This window comes from Rhincodon typus, chromosome 2 (genome assembly GCF_021869965.1).
Source record: "Rhincodon typus isolate 14 chromosome 2, sRhiTyp1.1, whole genome shotgun sequence".
In the NCBI taxonomy this organism is placed as follows: domain Eukaryota; kingdom Metazoa; phylum Chordata; class Chondrichthyes; order Orectolobiformes; family Rhincodontidae; genus Rhincodon; species Rhincodon typus.
The window spans coordinates 49,104,955-49,127,007 of NC_063333.1; the positions used below are offsets into that span (position 1 = coordinate 49,104,955).

General features: G+C 39.3%; 1 protein-coding gene across 1 annotated transcript in view; it reads right to left on the reverse strand.

Moving 5' to 3' along the window:
- Window positions 1–921: 921 nt before the first annotated feature.
- The window catches only part of LOC109930798 (A-kinase anchor protein 9-like), a 117,987-nt gene continuing 96,855 nt past the window's right edge, over window positions 922–22,053 (reverse strand). Inside the window, exons 22-31 of the mRNA XM_048607967.1 lie at window positions 13,908–14,912; window positions 13,462–13,629; window positions 12,418–12,867; window positions 9,966–10,026; window positions 8,592–8,737; window positions 8,010–8,201; window positions 5,175–5,339; window positions 3,944–4,100; window positions 2,748–2,970; window positions 922–1,213 (exon numbers count right to left, since the gene is read on the reverse strand). Coding sequence (XP_048463924.1) covers window positions 922–1,213; window positions 2,748–2,970; window positions 3,944–4,100; window positions 5,175–5,339; window positions 8,010–8,201; window positions 8,592–8,737; window positions 9,966–10,026; window positions 12,418–12,867; window positions 13,462–13,629; window positions 13,908–14,912 — 2,859 coding nt within the window. The remainder of the gene's footprint in view (window positions 1,214–2,747; window positions 2,971–3,943; window positions 4,101–5,174; window positions 5,340–8,009; window positions 8,202–8,591; window positions 8,738–9,965; window positions 10,027–12,417; window positions 12,868–13,461; window positions 13,630–13,907; window positions 14,913–22,053) is intronic.

Below are 22,053 nucleotides of genomic sequence, written 5' to 3' on the forward strand. Positions count from 1 at the left end.
GATGGACCTCATCCTTCTCTTTCTATGTATAAAATATACATATTTTATATATGTACCAACATGGACCACAATATCTGACTGTTCACTCTCCTTCAGAATGTCCTGCAGCCATTCTGTCATCCTTGATCCTGATACCAGGGAGGCAATGCGCCATACTGGGTGTTACATCTGTGACCCTAGAAACAGTGGTGTGTTTCCCTTATGATAGAATCCTCTATCACTATTGGTCTCCAATCCTTTTATCCTTCTCACCCTGAGCAGCTGAACTCATTGTGCCATAGATTTAGCTTTCGCTGCATTCCTGAGATACTACCTCTCCCAGCAATAAGCTCCTAGTGCATTGAAGCAAAAGAATCAGTTGAGTTTATTTTATTATCAGCGAGCAATTTTTCTTTTGATTTTACTGAACTTGCTTAATAACGTAAATCTCCACTAATGATTAAATTCATTTTATTCCAACATTAATTAGGGTTTTCTCTGAAAGTTTATAAGCCATTTCTATTTGCACAAGTATATGGGAGTAGTTAATTAATCAACTCAGATCCTAATCAAGGGTGATCCGGTTAATCTGATTTTAGGTTTAAATATAATATAGCCCCTTGGTTTTACAGATGAACTTCAAACTAAGCTAAACCACAATTAAATTCATCATTCAAGCATTTTTGTTCTATGAGGGCTGGATAAATTTTCATAAGACAGATGCATCAAGGATGCAGTTAATAATGCATACAAAATCATAATAGCAACCTAGATCATGAAGACAACTGTAAACATTAATAATTTATTTAAAAAATTGAACCTTCCAAATTATTTTGGTCACTAAACTCAAAATTTAACTATCTTGTTTCATTTTTGACCCAGGTTGGTCATAAATAGGATCTGAATTTAGAAGATCTGAGAAAAATCAGAAGATGTAACATGTCATGGACTGCAGTAAATTTTAGTTGATAAAGCAATTAAATCAATCTGGGATTGGAGAGAGGGCAAGAGGAGACGGCAGTCAGAAAATATTAAACACTGCTTCTTTGATTCATATGTGATTGACAACAAAAGTATACTAACCTCCAATTCCTCTCGGTCTTGTTCTTCTTTTCTATTTACCTTACACTGTTCTTTTTCCAACGCCCACTGCAGTTCCCTTGCCTTCTTCTGTTCATTTGCCAGCACATCACTTAACATATCGACTTCAGCTGCCTTATCAGTTAATTCCACTCTTTAAAAAAAATTAAATGATCACTGGAACTTTATATTTACCAACTATTAGAAAACTTAATAGCTGTAGAAATCTATAGAACTTTTTGTTAATAGCAAAAATGCTGATTACTGATCTTCTTTGCTGATTTCAGACAATGTATTTTGATAGAAAAAAACACCCTTGATGAATTGGCAATTAAGAAAAATTTGCTGAAGCAAGAGGTATTTGATTTAAGCTGTTTGTCTTGCATGCGTCAGGCCCTTTCACAAGAAATTCAAATGTAAAACCAGCATTTACGTTGCATGATGGGAGACTGCTGACTGGTTGCCAAATGGACTCTGATTACATTCTCCATGGCAACCTGCAACCACAGTCTACTTGCCGACTAATCAGCATTCTTCTTCTCGTGCAGTTCTTCCTTTCTGAGGAAGAATGTTCTGGCTACGGAGGGAATGCAACAAAGGTTCACTAGACTGATTCCTGGGATGACAAGACCGACGTATGAAGACAGATTGGATCAGTTCGGACTATATTCACAGGAGCTTAGAAGAATGAGGGGGATCTCATAGAAACGTATAAAATTCTAACAGGAGAAGATAAGATGAAACACAGGAAAGATGCTCCCGAAGATGCGGGTGTCCAGAACCAGAGGTCACAATCTAAGGATCCTTGTTTTCTTTATTCATTGACAGGATGAGGGAGTCGCTGGTTAGGCAGCATTTATTGCCCATACCTAATTGTCCAGAGGATAGTTAAGAGTCAACCTTGTTGCTGTGGATCTGGAGTCACATGTAAGCCAGACCAGGTAAAGATGGCAGTTTCCTTCCCTAAAGGACAGTGAACCAGATGGGGTTTTCTGACAATCGACAATGGATTCATGGTCATCATTAGATTCTTAATTCCAGATATTTATTGAATTCAATTCCACCACCTGCTGTGGCGAGATTCGAACCCAGGTCACCAGAACGTTATCTGGGTCTCAAGATTAACAGTCCAGTAATAACACCACTAGGCCATCGTCTCCCCATATGGGTAAGCTATTTAGGATTGAGATGAAAAGTTTCTTCACCAAGAGAGTGGTGAGCCTGTGGGATTCTCTGCAGCAGGAAGTGCTTGAGACCAATACATTGAATGCTTTCAAGGAGAAGTTAGATATAGTTCTTAAGGGTAAAGGGACCAAAGGGTATGGCAAGGAAGGAGGAACAGGGTATGGCGAGAAAGGAGGTACAGAGCTGGATGATAAGCCATGATCGTATGAATGGTGGAGCCATCTTGAAGGACTGAATGGCCCACTCCTGATCCTATTTTCTATGTTTCTATAAATATTGGGTTTTCCCTTGAATTTGTATTCTTGCAAAATGTCCTGATAACAGCAAGATGAAAGATTTTGACAAAATGTCTTTTTTCAGCAATACTCAAGTTCTCTACTACTAAATGAATAAAAGATACATTGCTCACTGTAGCTGAAAGGACTCAGGTGATCAAGAATATTACTATCACATCTAAGATGTGTATTTTTAAAAGCTGCTGATTGAGCTGGGCAGTAAATTACCTTAGCATCTCTAAATCTTTCAAGTGCTTATGTTGTGTCCTGAGTGTTGTTTCAAGCTCCAATTTAGTTTGAGAAAGCTCATTTTTCATCTCTGCCACTACTATCTTCTCCAAATTCAGTTGGTCTTGGAGTTCAGCTCCCCTTTCCTTTACTGTATTCAATTCCATCTGTAACTCGAGAACTTGAGCCTCCTTTGCTTGTAAATTTTTTCCCAGTAGTTCCACTAAAAGTGAAGAGATGCATTAAGCTTGAGTCTATACATATAAGTACAGATAGCCTGAGATATATATCAATTTGTTTTAAAATCATACATTTGAGTGTCTTTTCCTGTGTGTTTGGTGAAACTTGCATCAATGTGGGAATCAGCAAGAAGTTAGTTACTGGTTAAATGATTCTGTATAGTGGGAGGCAAGTTGAGGAGCCACAGACAATTTTACAGTTATCAGGCAACGTACTGTCTAAGGGCACGATTGCCTCTTTCACACGGACAGATATCCATCCCCAACTGGCAGGACACTGGGCACTGCTGCAAGTCTACAATGAAGAGCCATGAAAGAGGATGAACTAGAAGCTAGGTATTCTTGCTTCTTCAATCAGACAGGCCTGTTGAACTGTAGAGAGGAGGTGTTGTTAATAGGATGCTCAAACAGGGCAATCTGCTACAAGTCCTGCCTTCCCAATAGGGTGGCACATGGCTCAGTGGTTAGCATTGCTGCCTCACAGTGTCAGAGATGCTGGGTTTCTGTCCGATGCTCCAGTTTCCTCCCATAGTCCAAAGATGTGCAGGCTAGGTGGATTAGCCATGGTAAGTGTGGGGTTACGGGGATAAAGAAGGGTGACTGGGTCTAGGTGGGATGCTATCCGGAGGGTCACTAAGACTCGATGGCCTCTTTCCACACAGTTGGGATTCTATCATTATCGAACAAGTTCTAAGCTTGGTAGTCTTGCCATGTACAGCAGGAGGAAGGATTTCTTCAGTGACCAGTAGTAAACCAGCTTCAACTTACCTATGGACATGCAGGTTGACGGACACCAACCCTGCCACTATTAAAATACCTGCTTATAAACTACTAGCACTCTGCTGCTACCCCCATCCTACTCCTCAGGTTGAGGGTGAGTTAAAGCCTTAAAGTCTTCACTAAGGTATAAATATGATAATTTGTGTGGAATATGCATGATCAGGAATTTCAAACCACCTTCACTTCTTTGTGCAATTCGTTCTTGCACAGTTATGGGCATCTTGTCACCCTGTTGGATCCCTTGCAGATATGACCACAGTTCACGTATCTCCATCATCATACTATTCCTATCTGCAGTCATTAGATGCTCCATATCGGCACTCCTCCGTGTTTCCTGTAGCAAATAGAAAAGGAACAAATTTTAACATCATCAATGTCTGTGTTAACTGAAGATTCACCTTTTCCAATGCTCCATGGCCAGCCTGCCACTCTCAATAAATTTCAGTTCATTCAAAACTCTGTCACTCGTATCTTCTCTAACATCAGACCCTGTTTACTAATCACACATTGGTTGATGACCAATTGGTTCCTGATCTAGCAACAGCTTGATTTTGAAGTGCCCATGCTCATATTGAATAACTCCATCAACTTATTTCTCCCAATTGCTGTAATGTCCTTCAAACCGACAATTATCTAAAATTTCTGCATTCCACCAATCTGGCCTCTTCCATAACCTTGCTTTCTATTGCCGTGGTTTGTGACCTTTGGAGGACTAGGTCTTAAAGCGCTGGAATTTTTGCAATATATCTTTCTGCTTCTCTACTTCTCTTTCTCTTAATTCATTTCTTAAAATGTCCTTGCACAATTCAGTAACAGATTGTGCCTGTTAATGCTCTACTGAAGCTTTAAAAACTCCCCTTTATTCTTTCTAACAATGACTTTCCATCTAGTGCCATACTTTACCATTTTCCATGAAACCTCACAGTCATTAAGTGTTAATGTGTAACTTAATGTTTGGTGCAAGTTCATGTGGATACTAATTATGGAATCATGTTTGTTCATGTCAGCTAAGGTGCTTTAATTTGAGAAAAACATGCAGGACCACAAGGTCCATCTGTGTGGAATCAGCATGTTCTCACATGTCTGCGTGTGTTTCCTCCAGGTGCTCCAGTTTCCTCCCACAGTCCAAAGATCTGCAGGTTAGGTGGATTGGCCATGCCAAATGTCAGGTTATGGGAATGGGGTGGACGCTGGGTCTGGGTGGGATGCTGTTAGGAGGGTTGGTGCAAGATTCCGTTAATAAAAGTCTTGTAAACGATTTTGTAACAAATACCAATGTTAGATAGATTGAGTACTTAGTAGCTTTACAATCAAGGTCCAGTCATACAGCATACAGAAAACCAGTTAATTACGTTTTTCAGTAAGGAAAAACTGAAAGACAACGTGCATTTTTAGTGAGAAGAGATACCTGTTCTTTTAGTAAGTTTAATAATGTCACCGCATCCATACTACTCAGTGATGAAGCTTGTGCACGAAGAGCAACCATTAAAACATCTCGTTCTTTACTAAAAGCATGTTGAACAGCTTGGAGAAGTTCACGCCGCCAGTCTGTGATGTTTTCAGGAGATAAAGCCTATAAAAGACATTTATTTGATTTTATATATTACTCCGGTAGATACCACATCTGAAACCGAGCCATATGAATCTTCCAAAAAAATTACACTTAGCTCTGCTAACTAAGTTACTGTAGGCAGTTTATATATCATTACTTATTTTCTTTGGATGAGATAATGGACCAGATCTTCCAGCATTTTGATAGTCAGAGATTCTGTGGGAGCTCCCTGCAAAGTTTAACCTTCTGATGGACAATCTGCCTGCCTCCAAGGACTGTCAGGAAAAATATTCAACTCTGAGTTAGAATTGAAGATTTTGGGCAATTCCAACTTACTTACCTGAATTGTTAGTTAGGAAATGCAAGCTTGAGACATTCTGGGCTAACTCTTGCATGACTATACAACGGAATTCTACCATGCTTCCTGACTACTTCCAGACCCCAATCTCCATCAATGCCTCACTACCTGGTTTCCAAGCCACTCTGGCACTCCCCACACCCAACTACCATCTGACTAAGATTACCACCTACACACACACACATCCCTGTCCCAACCAGCACTTAATCTAATAAAAACCGAAAGAACTGCGGATGCTGTAAATCAGGAACAAAAACAAAGTTGCTGGAAAACAGCAGCATCTGTGTAGGAAAAAACAGAGTTAATGTTTTGGGTCTGGTGACCCTTCCTCAGAACTTAATTAATAACCCCTCCTGACTCAATTATCCAACTCACGCTTGCCATTCTTACCCAGGCCATCCTATCCTCTTACCAACACTCATTCACTAACACACTAAAAAGGTGTTTAAGTGCCCCAAAACTTTTCGGTATTAGTCAATTAACATATAACAGCATACAGCAGCTACTGCTGCATAACTAACCCTAGTCACACTGCCATCCCAGCCCATCCTATGCTACAAAGGAGAAGATTGATGGAAGACCACTTTGCATCTTTGAAGACACCAGATTTACAAGTCCCAGCCAGAAAAGCAGAACTTGATTGCAGCAGTTTCAATTAGGAGCAAAGTGCCAATCCGATGATGACTGCTGTTCTTTGGACCCAATCGGTCAATGCCAATCAGTGGATTTTCAAAGACCACATGACACTTTTCAAAGACATGCTATTTGGAAGGGTGCTTCCCTGTTCAATCACTATAAGTATCAAATTGCCTGCACAACTGAGGTGATTATGCAAAAATGATATGAAGCACTTTGAAGTAATGTGAAAGGGTGCACTATAAATAAATGTACTGCTCATTTTTTTTGCCTAAATTGGATGATCTACGCAACTTTCCTTTTTATACAGTGAATTTCTCTTTATACTGAAGTCTCTGTGTCATATATGGTGTGGATTAGCACGTGATCAGGCTAATGATAACATCTGCTAATGCCACTTTCAACCAACTAGTAGAATATATACCAAATTTGGTGATGGCACTTTCCAATTTCCACATTGCAGTTTGACTGAGATTGAAAGCTTTGTGAAACTTATGGGGTTCAAATACATTGTATGCTAAATCATGCTGCAAGATTAGTATTTTCAGAAGATTTTCCATAAAGGCTAAAGCTCTTATAAATATAAGACTAAGGTTCTAAAATTATATTGAGATAGGGTGGACCACATATTTTATACAATGGGTGAAATTCCTCTGTTACTTTAGCTGCCTGTGGTAACCTACTTAAGATTAATAGAATTAATGGAATGGAGGAAGCAATTAGTTTTAGTTTAGCATTCAGAAAGGACTCATGTTCCCAAATCACTAAGAGCACCAAGAGACATCTTTAACATCATCTTTTTCTTTGGCAGTCCTCTGGGTTGAGGACAACTTCCTTCCACTCAGGTGGGTTGGGGGAGGGGTAGGGAGGTTGAGTTCTGTGGGGAACAGTCCAGTCCTGAAGCTGCAGACTCTGCCACAGGTGGGACAGGTGCTGTTTGTTGAAGTGGGGGCATGGGATGCTCTTCATTCTGCGTGCTATTTCTGCAAAATGTAAATGGCCTCCACATGCTCATTGACACTTAAAGTGATTGATGCCTGCACAGATGTTTCTTCTCAGTTTGTATGTTCTTGGACAAGATATTCTCATGTGTTGATGGAGATGTTGCATTTGTCTTGGGAGGTTTTCAGGATGTCCTTGTATGACACTCAGCCCTACTAGTAATCACTAGCGGAGCTCAGAGTACAGCACTTGTTTAGAGAGTCATTGTGCAGACAGTGCGGTTCACCCAACATAGTTAGTTGTACGTGAGCAGTGTCTCAATACTGGAGATGTTAGTCTGTGAGAAGACATTCATGTTAGTACGTCTACCCTGCCAGTGGATTTGCCGGATTTTGCAAGGACAGCGATGATGATAACTCTCCACGACTTGAGGGCTGTCGAGAATGGATTCAATAAATCTTAGTTTGTGGACTTGGATCATGAAATTGTTGCCAAAATCCTGGCTTACAAACATCTCAAAAGCAAAGCAAATCAGTGACTCCAGTCCCATGTTGTATGAATAAAACTGAAGGCCTTCAGGAGTGAAAATTCTGATTAGGGATATTTGCTTGCTTGTATGGTAAATGCCATAAACAGGTCAACGATCTGTTTCTTCGGTAATTATTTTTGGATGTTGATATTTAGCTATGGAGATGTAATAAATATTGCTTTGCTATTGTACCATTAAAGATTGTTCTTAAATGTTTTGTTCTTACCTTGGTTTCTCCAGTGCCCTGAACATTGGCAAGTACATCTTTAAGTGACTGTACCATATTCAAAAGTTCCCATCTTTCCTGAAACCAACTGCCTGAGTGACTTTCCAGAGGCGGTGGTTGTCCTTCAAAGTAGGGGGATTTTGAAAGGGTCAATACCTGTATACCCTCTTGATGTACCTCATGAAGTAAAGACTATAAAAGATTGAGAAAAGAGTGGATTAAAAATTTTCGTTACATTGCTTTGGAGCCACGTTACTGATATAAATTTCATCAATAAACAATATATAATAAATATTTACATAAAAAAGGAAAAATCAGCTTTCAGCAACTCTTAATTTTTTTTAAAAATGAAATTATTTTGATCAGCATGAGGGATGTTTTTAAGAAATTGAACTCTTAACTTGAATATCTGCCACTGCATTCAAGAATTCCAAATTAGATTAGAATAAGCATGCCCTGGATGCCAGTGTGTCTGGGCCTACCCTCAGAAGACTACTGCCTTTACTATCAATATGGTATTTTCCATTTCCTCAACAGCTACACTGTGCTTTCTATAAGTATGTAAGAATATTGACATCTTACCTTTATTTTATCAGGAAGATTCTCTGTACCCTCCCTAAGAGTTGTATGAGATACATGGTTTACTCTTCTATTTTCTGTAAACATATTTCCGCATTCCTGTCCTTCAGGAGGAATGTCAAAAGTTCTTGGACTCCCAGACCGGCTATCTAGAAGCAGGATGAAATGCGTACATTCAGTTGAATTAACATATTTGAGTGAAAACATTCAAGATATTATCTACCTCCATAACTAAGAACATATTTCATGATGCTAGGACATTTTGACAGAGCATTTCAATTTTTTTTGAAAATAAAAATGTGGTAAACAAACAGTAAATTCTGTCATCCCTCTCTTACAACTCGGCATTCTGTTAAATCAAGGATGCTTTCACAGCATGTTCCAAATCCCCAAGCTCTATTACCTAGAATGACAAGGTCAGAAGTCACACAACACCAGGTTACAGTCCAACAGGTTATTTTGAAATCACAAGCTTTTGCAGCACTGCTCCTTTGGCAGGTGAAGTGAAGAGAATCATACAGGCACAGCACTTATAGGCAGAGGGATCAAAAGATTGTACAAACGGTGTGAGCCGAGTGTCAACAGGCTTAATAACAAGTCTCTGCAGGTGATCCAAAGAGTCAGATGGTGTGAGCAAAGTGTCAATAGCTGAATAGCAAGTGAAGGGATGACCTACAATCTGATTAATTGAGGCAGAGAGATAACCACAAAAATTTAAAAATAAGATTGTGCTGGAGACAAACCAAACGGGTGGAATGACGTGATAGGTACAAGAAGCACATGCCGAGGATCTAATCAAAGTAACAAGTAATCGAAAACTGTACAAACTAATTAAGGTAGAGAGATCAAAACAAGTTTTCAAGGTGATGGTGTCAAAACAGGACAGTAAGAAAGATTTTACAAATACAAATACTCCTTTGAAAAGACTTTAAGAGCTTGTCGTGTCCCACATTCTTATTTCCCTTCCCACAGTTCCACATTTGACAATGTTCAATCAGGCTTACAACCTCACCATTGCACTAAAAGCACCAGGAACATTATGGAGAGAGCTGAACCTGTTGTTGTAATCTCTTACAGCCAAGAGTCAAAAGATGCTTTCGTCTACTCATTATTGAGTAAATTAGAACCAAATAGGTAAAAAGACACTGTGCTAATTCAGTGCATAATTTATTACCAATAAAATTCTTAGCAATCACTTGTATTTATATAGCACTTATAATGTAACAGAATGTCACAAGGTGTTAAGCCTAATTAGTACGAATATCAAATCTTATATTTTCAAAATAAACCATATCCTTTTTGACCAATATTGGAGTTTGGCTGAAATTTAAAAAAAAAATGGTTATTGAAGAATGTAGAGCAATAAAAATTTCTTACCACTGACACTGTTATCCCTGAGTTGTAATGTGATTGATGGTTCTGGTTGACCAAGATGAGCCTGAGTGTAGGAGAAATGAACAGCAAGTTTTAGAATATAATATAACAGTAGCAATTACATATTTATCACAATTTAAAATTGTAGAAAAGTCCAGAGGCAGCAGAAAAAAATGAATATAATTCATAACAGGAAATAAAAAGGGTGCATGGCATAAAAATAGCAACAGTATCACTTCAAAATCTAGAGTCATTACCATGCAAAATAATTGAATGAAAGAGCTTCACCATCAAATTCTACTAGAAACAATGTTAGACTATTTTAAGAACTGGTTTAGGTCTGTTCGAAGTTCCAGGGTGACACTCTGGAAGAATCATGGTGGATTCATTTTAGCTCTGAAATGTCCCTGTCCAGGATTCTTGCTGTGCAAGATTGGTGAGGGCAAGTACTTTTGTTTGTATTTTTTAAAATATAATTTTCAAAAATCAAGTCCTTGTTTACAGATCATACTGAGCCAGCACTGCCATCCAATCCAGCAACATTTGCTTCTATTTTATCCTCCACAAAACAGGACCAAACCTTGTCATATCGTAGCTAATTTGATTTGTGCCCTTGTTTCAGTCCTTATCTATTATGTTGAATAATTTGCAACAATTGCACCTTCTACAAACATTAAAGGCTTTGAAGTCTGGTCAACTCAAAGGAGAAAACTAGATTGTCATGGATGGGGACATGACCACCAATCTAAAAAGAGAGAAGCAGATGAAATTAAGGCAAAGTCCCTTTACTAAGAAGAAAAAGCAAAGCAGGAATAGCTAAAGGAGTGCTGTTCACAAATTTTGGCACTGCAAGGAATCACACAAAACAATCTTCTGATGCTGACGCTACAGGAAGTTTCATGGACAGAGCTCCCAGTGAAAGTCAAGAGCAACAAGATTGCGTTGAACATATACGAAAAAATTATTCAGCTTCAGTTGGAGTACTATGTCTAGTTCTGGGCGCTACACTGTAGGAAGGGTGTTAAAAGCGTTGCAAAGAGTGCAGAAGAGATTTACAAGAATGGTTGTATAGATGAGGAATTTTAGTTATGAAAATGGATTGCAGAGGTTGGAACTGTTTTTCTTATGGCGGGTTGAGGGGAAATCTCAAAGATGTAATCAAAATCATGTGGGATCTGGTCAAATCAGGCAGGGAAAGAATTCCTCCACTTGTGAAGCATCGGGAGTAAGTGGACATAGATTTAAAGTTACAGTAGTAAGATATAGGAGGAAAGCCTGTTTCACAAGTGGTTAAGGTCAAGAATGCACTGCCGGACAGTATGGAGGAGGCTGATTCAGTGGAAGCATTGAAAAGAGAAACAGATGGTTATTTGAAAAGGAATAACGTGAAGCGTTAGAAAGAGAAAGCGGGAGAGTGGCATTAAGTGAGCAGCTAATTCAGAGAGCTGGCACACACGGTTGGTTGAATGGATTCCTTTGCACCACAACAGTTCTATGATTCTGTAATTTTGAAATAAACAAAACACACATTGGTATCATGCTCCAACTTTGCAAGAACAATATGCACCTTTTTTAAATGAGTCACAGTCATACAGCATGGAAACAGACCCGTCGGTCCAACTCGTCCATGCCAGCCAAATTTCCCAAACAAAACTAGTCCCATTTCTCTGCATTTGGCCCATATCCCTCTTAACCTTTCCTATTCGTGTACGTATCCAAATGTCTTTTAAATGTTTTAACTGTACTTGCATCTACCACTTCATCTGGCAGTTCATTCCACATACAAACCACCCACTGAGTGAAAAAACTGCCCTTAAGATCCCTTTTAAATCTTTCTCCTCTCATCTTAAAATTATGCCGTCTGGTTTTAGCTCCCTAAACGTAGGTAAAGGGCCTTTGCTATCCAATTTATCTATACACCTCATGATTTTATAAAGCTGCTAGCCTGGTTTCCTCCACCTTCCAACTTTTCCTTCTACTTTTCAAACTTTCATTTTGCTCTTTGAAATATTTGAGCCAAGGCTGATTTGGAGATCAGTAACTGCTGTTCATATTTTATATGATGTGTACTTAAACATACTAAAAGGTGCACCACAGAGGTGTTGTTGAACAATATTTTCCACTTTGCCACCTAAAGAGATATTTGGACCGGTGACCAAAAGCTTGGCTAAGAGGAAAATGAGGATGGAAGGATAGCAATATTGATCAGGGCGTAGGCAGCTGAAGGCTTGAAGCCTTTGGTGGAGCAACAGAAATTGGGGATGTGCAAGGGGTCAGAATTTGAAGTGCATTGGGATCTCACAGTGCAACTTTTACCATGCTGTAACAAATAATCCAAAGTAAATATTTTAACCAGTTATAAATGCAACAGCATGATTCAACTGCTTAAACAAAATTATTGGTAATTTCTGACACTTACACACTCATTATTTAAATTTCAATATTTAATACTAACCAGTCGTGAGTTATTAATTCCTGTTTTGAGAGCATCATATTCTTCTCTCAGTGTATTCATTTGTGTTGTGTGGTCCCTTATCAAGGCTTCTATTTCAGCAGAATATTTAGCTTCCAGTTTGGCTATTTCTACACCATGGAGTTCTTGTAGTTGATTAAGTTCTTCAGAGTTTTGACTCACTTTTGTAACTTTGTCAAAAGAACTAATATATGAAGGTTGAAAATTAGTTTGCTCTTCTGCATTTGTGGTCAATGTTGCCCCAGTAATATCAGAAATCAATATTTTGCTTTGGACTGTGGAGTCTACCAGGCTTTTTATTGGTCTTTCTTTGGTAGCGCATTTCTGAGGAGTTTGATCTTCATATTCCAAATGGGTACCTTTCTCTTTGCGTAAGGCTTCCTTTGCAACGTTGAGGTTTTCCTGAAGATTTATTATAGCTAGTGCTTTTGCCTAAATAAAAGAAAGACATTTCAGGTTTTTAAACATACTTTTTCGGTTTGCCAATCGTCACCAGACTTCCCAGGCAATCTTCTTGATCCTGGCAACTGATCAGATTTGAAGGTACATTTTCTGAGTTATACAATATCATAACTTGAGGGGACCTGGGCGTGCATTTGTACAAATGCAGAGGATTAAAAAAAATATATACTTCTTAATTGCTAGAATAGATGCAATAAAGAAACAATCTGTAATTATGAGCAATCACTTTTTAAAAGGTTCTAGGGATAAACTTTCTCAGCTTTTAAGCGAGGTTGATAATCCTTTCCTCAAAAGCTGAATCAAACTGTATGGTTCTTAAAGTTTATCAGAACTACTCTGCGATTACAATATATATGCCAATACTGAATAGTGCATCACTGACCAAGAGATGCAAGGCAGAGATGAAAATAGCAAGAGCAAAATAATGAGAGGGGAAACAGCAAGAGAGGAGGAAATTATCCCTATTGAATACGTGAACTACATAATCTCTGGTCTTCACAGCAACGAGTACATGAACTACATAATCTTTGGTCTGCACAGCAAAGAAAAACATTAATTTTCTACCTGCAAATCTTCTTGGAGTTTCTCAGTCTGGTTTCTGTAGTTATTTAATTGTTCTTTAGTTACTTCAGCTTCAGCTTTGACCTGCTCCAGTTCCAAAACCAAGTTGGTTACTGAGGTAGTACCTTGTTGAACAGGAGTTAATAAGCATGAAACTTGCTTTTCATCAGCCTGCAAGACAAAATTATGAAGAACTATCAGCACTGTACTATGAACAGCAGAGTTTTGGATTGCGAAGTTTATTCATATTAAAAAGTTAACAATGAAATAAATCATAAGACTCAGTAATTGTAGCCTTTATTTGACCTAGTCTTCACCTAGTCTTAATAAAACTATTCTTACAGCTTATCAGGTAATTGTATGGCGTTATGAATCCTACTTAAAAATATTCTTGGTAAAGCACACCGTATAGTTAATAATTAATAATTAACAGCTTAGGTTATACTTACAATTAATGATGCTGAAATCTGTCCTCCACTGTCTTGTTCTTTTGTTTGTTCTTTCTTCCCTTCTAACATTTGATGCAACTCAATTAATTTCTCTTCTTTTTCTCTGGCTTCTTTTCGAGTAATTGAAAGCACTTTCCTTTCCAATTCAAGTTCTTTTTGGAGATCAATTAACTGCTCTTGCACCTCAGTTAACTGCTCTCTTAACTTGATTAATTCTTCTGTTTGATGCTCAATATTTATCATGTCTTGCTTCTCTAGAATTCTTTGGTTGGTATCTTCGGATTCTACAGGCCATGTCTGTGGTTTTTCTCTTCCCTCTAGTTGTTCCAAAGGTGTTTCCTTCAGTCCAATTGAAACAGTTTCTGTTTCTTTAATGTGACCCCTTTGCTGTTCAACGTGTATCCTTATTTGCTGTTGCACTGCCTTTAACTGTGCTTGGCTCACTAGAATTGTTGCTACTTTTTCCCTGACAGTCTCTTCCAGAGTGAGTACTTGGTTTTCATGTTCTTTAGTTTTCGTGTGGGCTTGATCCTTTAGGTTTTGTATTTGAAGGTAACATGAATCTAACTCTTTCTCTTTCTTTTCAATGGTTGCCTGTAACCCCTGAACTCGGAATTCCCCACTACTGATAGGATCTTGGACACGTTCGGGAAAAGTATTCTTTTTCTCTACTTGGGGTTTTATGAATTCTAATCCCTGAGATTGCAACATTCTGTTTTGTTCTACTTTCTGCTGTGACAGTATTAACTCTTCATTTAGCGTTTCCATTTGTTGCTGCAGCAGCTCTTTTTCTTCTGTCACCTTATCAAGCTGAAGTTTCAAATTTTCTGCATCTTCAGAAGGAACTAATTCCAATGGTGTTACTTTTGTCAGTTCCAGCTGCAACTTTTCTATTACTTCATTTAATTGTTCAACCTCTTCCTCGTGATACTTTTTCAGGCGTTGTTGATCACATTTTAGGAATTCTACTTGGGCTTCCAGTTCTTCATTCTTTTTCTGAGTCATCTAAAAGATAAAAAGCATTGAAACAATTATATAGAATATCTAGAATTATATAAAACCTATTTTTTAAAACATATTTTACCTTTTCTGGTTTTTTTCATCCATTTTACAAAGCTGTGAATTTCCCAAGCACTGTTAATTCTAAGTAATCTGAATTTTCTCCGTCAGTTCACATTCATATTTCGCTTGCTCTGTTCGTCCCAAGTCCATTAATTGTCTCTTTTCTCCCCATTCCATTAGGGCCCTTCCCTTCCCTCTGACTCTCAGAATACCTGTTCTCAAAATAGCAGTCCATAAGACAGAAGTAGGCCATTCAGTCCAATGAGACTGCTCCACAATCTTGGCTGATCAAATACTTCACTAACTTTTACTCCACCATTCCATAAGCCTTTACTCCATTCATAGGATTAATATTTAAAGTAAAGATTGGCAAAGACTAGGCTTTCACAGCCCTGTGAGGTACAGAATTTTAAAGATTTACTACCATCTGAGTAAACTAATTGTCTCCACATCTCGGTCCTAACTGACCATTTTTAAATGGGGGAGCATCTTGTCTGCATCTACACTTCCTTTTTTAAAATATTTTATAGGTTTCAAACAGATCACCTCTCATTCTTCAAAACTCTAGAAAATACAGGTCTAGGGCACCCAATCTCTCTTCACAGAGTAGTTCCTCCACTCCAGGAACAAGTCTGGTGAGCCTGCTTTGCTGTCTCTTTCTCTCTCTCTTTTGCAACAGTATCGTTTGCAGTAAGGAGACCAAAACACACAACATTCCAGATGAGGTTTAGCCAAGCTCCTTTACAGTTGAAGACAGACCTCACTACTCCTGTTCTCAAATTCACTTGCAATAAAGGCTAATATTTCATCAGCTTTTCTAATAATTTGCTGCACCTGTATGTTAGCCTTCAGTGATGATAAATACACCTTGGGCCCCTATGTACATCTACACTTTCCACCTTTCAAAAATTTAAGAAATACTCTGCACATCTGTTTCTTCCTTTTTTCCATATTTTATTCCATTTGTTATATTCTTGTCCAGTCATTAAGCCTGTCCAAATCTTCCTAAAGACACGTCCTCACATCACACATTTCCACTTAGTTTTCAATCATCTGCAAATTTGGAAATATGACATTTGGCCTACACCCAAATGGTATATATCTATTGTGAGAAACTGGGGCCATAAGATCATAGGATATAGAAGCAGAATTAAGTCATTCGACCCATTCTGCTCCACCATTCAATCACGGTTGATATGTTTCTCAACCCCATTCTCCTGCTTTCTCCCCATAACCCTTTAGCCCCTTGCTCATCAAAAACCTATCACTGACTTAAATACACTCAATGTCTTGGGCTTTTGTTAGAACGAGTTCCACAGATTGAACAGCCTCCAGCTGAAGAAACTCCACCATCCCCCCGCCCCCCCATCCCCACCACCGTCTCAGTTATAGAGTCATAGAGATGTACAGCACGGAAACAACCTTCAGTCCAACCTGTCCATGCCAACCAAATATCCTAAATGAATCTAGTTCCATTTCCCAGCATTTGGCTCATATTTCTCTAAACCCTTCCTATTCACGTATCCATTCAGATGCCTTTTAAATGTTTTAATTGTACCAGCCTCCACCACCCATCTCTGGCAGTTCATTCCATTGATTCACCACTCTCTACATGAAAAAGTTGCCCCTTCGGTCCCTTTTAATTCCTCCCCTCTCACCTTAAACCTATGCCCTCTAGTTTTGGACTTCCCTACCATGGGGAAAAGACTTTGACTATTCATCCTATCCATGCCCCTCATGATTTTATAAACTTCAGTAAGGTCACCCCTCAGCCTCTGATGTTTCAGGGAAAATAGCCGTAGCTCATTCAGCCTCTCCCTATAGCTCAAACCCTCCAACCCTGGCAACATCCTTGTAAATCTTTTCTGAAGCCTTTCAATTTTCACAACATCTTTCCTATAGAAGAAAGACCAGAATGGAATGCAGTATTCCAAAAGTGGCTGAACCAATGTCCTGTACATGACCTCCCAACTCCTATACTCAATGCATTGACCAATAAAAGCAACTGTACCAAATGCCTTCATCACAACCTTGTTTACCTGCGACTCCACTTTCAAGGAACTATTTTCTAAAGGGTTATCCCCTCACTTTGAGGCTGTGTACTCCGTCATAGTCTGTCCTACAGTGGAAACATCTTCCCCATGTCCACTATAAGCAGGCCCAAATACTGATCCTTGTGGTATCCCATGAGTCACAGCCTGTCAATAGGAGAATTACCTATCTATTCCTACTGACTGTTTTCTCCAATTAGCCAATCCTTAATTTATGTAAATACATTACCTCCTGTCCCATGTGCTTTAATTTTTCTAACCAACCTACTTTAGGGAGCGACCTAATCAAAAGCCTCTAAAAAACTATCCTCCAGAACCTGTGGTAGGTTCCTTTGGAGTTGTATCAAGTGACACTATGAATTCACTTGACTTACTGAAAATGCTGCTTTGAACACTGACAGATTGCATGCTTAATAGGAGAAAGTCTATCCTGTGAACAAAGGAGATTTTGTCCATTTGATCTTGCGCTGGATGTGGTCTGGTGGTTTCAAAAAACTTCACATCATGGTGGTGAACATATTGTTAGATATCTTAAGCTTTCATTTTTAACATGCCCTTCAGCTTATGGAGTTATCCTTGGGCACCTATCTTGAGCTAATGAAATGCTGCCTCTGTGATTGTGATCTAGGGTAGTTCTACCAAACAAAGAAAGTTTTTTCAGGAGGTAACATATTTGGTTATCATTTTTGTTGAATCAGCCTTTATAATGACAATGTTCAAAAGCAATTCTCTAACACAGGAGTCTAAGCCAGCTGATGTTATTTAGATGCAAATTTTCCAGATTGGTTCTGAACAGTATTTGGAATTTCTTTCTTCAATTAGGTTGTTTTAGAGTCGAGCTTTTTATCATCTTCCTCTTGGACTTTTGGGCCAAGTAACGTTTTAGTATGATATAGATGTCCACCACTGATCCAAAAAGTTGATGACCTATTCAACAGGCAACACGGATTCATAGATCAAGTGATACAGATACCTGACCCAAACCATGATATAATCCAAGGATTCCTTCACATAGGTTTGCATTTGTCCTTCTCATGGAAAAGAATATATCTTATGATGAGGTCAGATTGAGTACAGTTTATTAATGGAGATATCATTTGTATTGACTTTACTTAACTCTAATTTTCCCAATGGTTCTACATAGAGATATGTCCTTTCATGGCATTAAAGTTCCCAAAAGGGACGATTCTTTTCTTCTTTTGTGATGGCAGCACCTATGTCATCAAGGCCAGGCTAGAACATTTACCTAATATCTTTTTAGAGTCATAAGCACTTTCTTTTATTCCCTCATGGGAGGTGGGCTTCACATGAGGGGCCACTATCTATTGACCATTCCTAACTGCCCTTGAGAAAATGGTAGTGACCTGCCTTCTTGAATTCCTGCAGTCTATTTTATGTGGGTACACCAACAGTGTTGTTAGGGACAGTGTTCCAGGATTTTGACCCAGTGACAGTGAAGGGATGGTGATGTATTTAAAAATCAGAATGGTGAATGTCTTGGAGAGAAACTTGCAAGTCACAGTGTTCCCACTTACCTGTTGCCTTTGTCCTTTTAGATGATAGTGGTCATGGGTTATAAAAGGTGCTGTCTAATGAGCCTTGGTGAACTTCTGCAGTGTATCTTGCAAATACACACTGCTGCTACTCTGCATCAGTGGTGGAGGGAGTGACTGTTTGTGGATGGTGCCAATCAAATGGACTGCTTTGTCCTTAACGGTAAACGTTTTTAGTGTTGCATGCATCCAGATAAGTGGGAAGTTTTCCATCACACTCCTGACTTGTATCTTGTAGGTGATAGACAGACTTTGGGTAGTCAGGAGTGAGTTATCTTGATATTAGGGATTCAGATATGCTAATGCCAATGAATTTCAAGAAACAATGGTAAGATTTTTTCTCCTTGCAGATGGTCACACTCTGGCACTTACGTCACACAAACATTACTTGTCAGTTGTCACCCCAAGTCATGCTGCTTTTGGGCATGGACTTCTTTCAGTATCTAAGGAGTCATAAATGGTTCTGAACATTGCACAATCATCAGCGAACATCCCCACTTCTGACTTTATGATGATGTGAAGTCATTGATGAAATGGTTGAAGGCATTGGACACTACCCTGAGGAACTCCCACAGAGATACCCTGCAGCGGAGATGATTGACTAACAAGCATAACCCTCCTCCTTTGTGCTAAGTATAACTGTAAATAGTGGCAGGGGTAGTAGGAACTCCAGATGCTGGAGAATCTGAGATAACAAGGTGTAGAGCTGGATGAACACAGCAGGACAAGCAGCATCAGAGGAGCAGGAAAGCTGACGTTTCGGGCCTAGACCCTTCTTCAGAAATGAAAAGTCTGATATAGCTGGAATCTTTTGAGCACTGGAGGTAGGAAGAGAAGCCATTACTGCAGGTGAAATGGACACTGTGCAATAGATAACTTCCTACCCCATCCCGAAACCCACATCTCAAAACAATGCACTGAAATGCCCAAATCACATTTGCAAATATCTTTACCACAATGCTTCGTTCACCTTGATCACTGGACAAACTTTTGACATAGTCTGCTACACCATCCTCTTCCAACACCACTCCTATGCTGTCCAACTCACTGGAGTGGCCCTCACATGGTTTTGCTATTATCTATTGCACAGTGTCCATTTCACCTGCAGTAATGGCTTCTCTTCCTGCCTCCAACAGTGCTCAAAAGATTCCAGCTATATCAGACTTTTCATTGATATGCTGCCCTCTGATGACAAGTGTGTGGAGTAATGAATGATTTCAAAATGAAATTAGTTACAAAATTGAGGGAAATAAACTTGCAAGGTCACAGGGAAAAAGGGCTATGACAAACTGGATTGTTTTCCAAGTAACTGGAATGGACTCAATGAGTTGAATAGCCTTGTTTTACACCATCATGACTCTATGCTCGTGGAGCCCATCCTTTGCACTAAAGAACAAGGTTGAAGCATTTGAAACCATGAAATGCAGAGTGAATGATACATTTCAGATTCCTCCTGAGGTCTCTTGTCCTCAGTCAATTCCATTAATTCCACCTGACACCATGAAACAGCTGCACGCACTGGATGCTGTGGCTACGGGCTGGATGGCATCCTTTTGGTCCCAGCAACCCACCCCTGAAGCTAAGCTTTTCCAGTAATTACAACAATGGCATCTACCCGACAAAATGGAAAATTGCCCATATATTTCCGATCCATAAAAACTAATACTAATCCAATATTGCCAAATACTGTCCCATCAATCTACTTTCAATGATCAGCAAATTAATAGGAGGAATTGATGACAGTGCTATCAAACAACATTCACTCAGCAATTACCTTCTCAAGCATTACTGAAAAAAGGCACATTTTGTCAAAACCTTTCACCGTACACTCATCAAGACAAAAAGATTTGTGTCTTTTTTCAGCAATAACCTTCTCACTGATGCTCAGTTTGGCATTCCACAAGGGCAATTTGAGTTCAGGCCTCCCAACTGCCTTGGTCCAATCATGAACAAAAACTAAATTGCCTTTGACAAAAAGGCAACATTTGACAGTGTGCAATTTAAAAAACAATGAATCCAATGGGAATCAGGGAAAGCTATCCACTAGTTGGAATCTTGTCTAGCACAAAGACAGGTGTCTTGGTCACTGGGGATAATCATCTTAGTCACAGGATATCTGTGCAGGAGCTGCTCAGAATATTGTCCCAGGCCTAGCAACCTTCATTGCTCCAAAGTCCTTCCCTCTGTCATTAACTTAGTGATGGGAATGTTTGGTGATGATTGAGTTCTATTTGCAACTCCTCGCATAATGAAGCGGTTTATACTCACATGCAGAAATATCTGCACAACATTCACGCTTGGACTGAAAAATGGCAAGTAACATCTGAGGCACTTAAGTGCTGGGTAATAGCCGTTTTCAACAAGGAAATATCTATTCACACCTCAACGTCCAATGCATTAACATTGCTAAATCACCTATTCTCAACATTGACTGGAAACTTAACAGGATCAAACATGGAAACTAGAGTAGATCAAAGGCTGTATTATTTGAAGGGAAATTTCTGACTTTCCAAAGCCTACCCACAATCTAGAAGGCTCAAGTCAGGAGAATAATGGAATATTCTTCACTTGCCTCCAGCTCCAGCCACACTCAAGAAGGTCCAGGACAAAGCACTGTACTTGTTTATTACCTCATCCACCACCTTAAACGTTTTCTTCTCCACAATATTCCTGAAGGATTTACATTCCACAAGATGCTTAGCAGCAACCAAGGATTGTTTGACAGCACCTTTAAAACTTATCATATTTTTACCATTTTTAAAAGATGAGGGCAGGATAATAGGAACATTACCATTTCCAATTTCCCTTCCAAGTCACCCATGATTCTTGACTTGCAAATCAATGATCATGCCTTTGTCTGACCGGGTCAAAATCCTGAAATTTTCTACTTAACTACTGTGGAGGTACATTCACTCCACTTATTGCAATAGCTCAAGGAAGCAGCTCATCACCAACCTCTTAAGGGCAATTACTGATGAACAATATTGCTGGCCTTTTCGCTGAACTTCCTACAATCTTATAACCACCCAAGACCTTGCATGTCTCTGACATGGTCTTCTGCTCATCCTCACTCTTCACACAAGCATCATCAGCTTGCCTGGAGTGGGGATGCCAGTGACCAGCACATCCAGAGGGGGAAAGCCAGCAGCTAGTAATCCGGAGCAGGGAAGCCAGCAACCAGCGCGCCCGAGCAGGGCAACCAGCATGCCCAGTGTGGGGACACCAGCAACTAGCTGCCTGGTGCAGAGCGAGACAGCAGCCAGCACTCAGACCATGTTGAGGCCTCCTGCGCTGGTCTGCTGCTGACAGCCCTTTGAGAGAGACTGTAATATTTGTCTTTTTAACTTTGCTTCTTATTTCTCTAACCTATGGTTAACCTGTGTATAGTTGTAAAATTTTTTCTTCATTTCTCTATTCTATAACAAAGGATTGTACCTAGGATGGCGCCTTGTGTTGTTGACATCGTTACATTGTAACTAA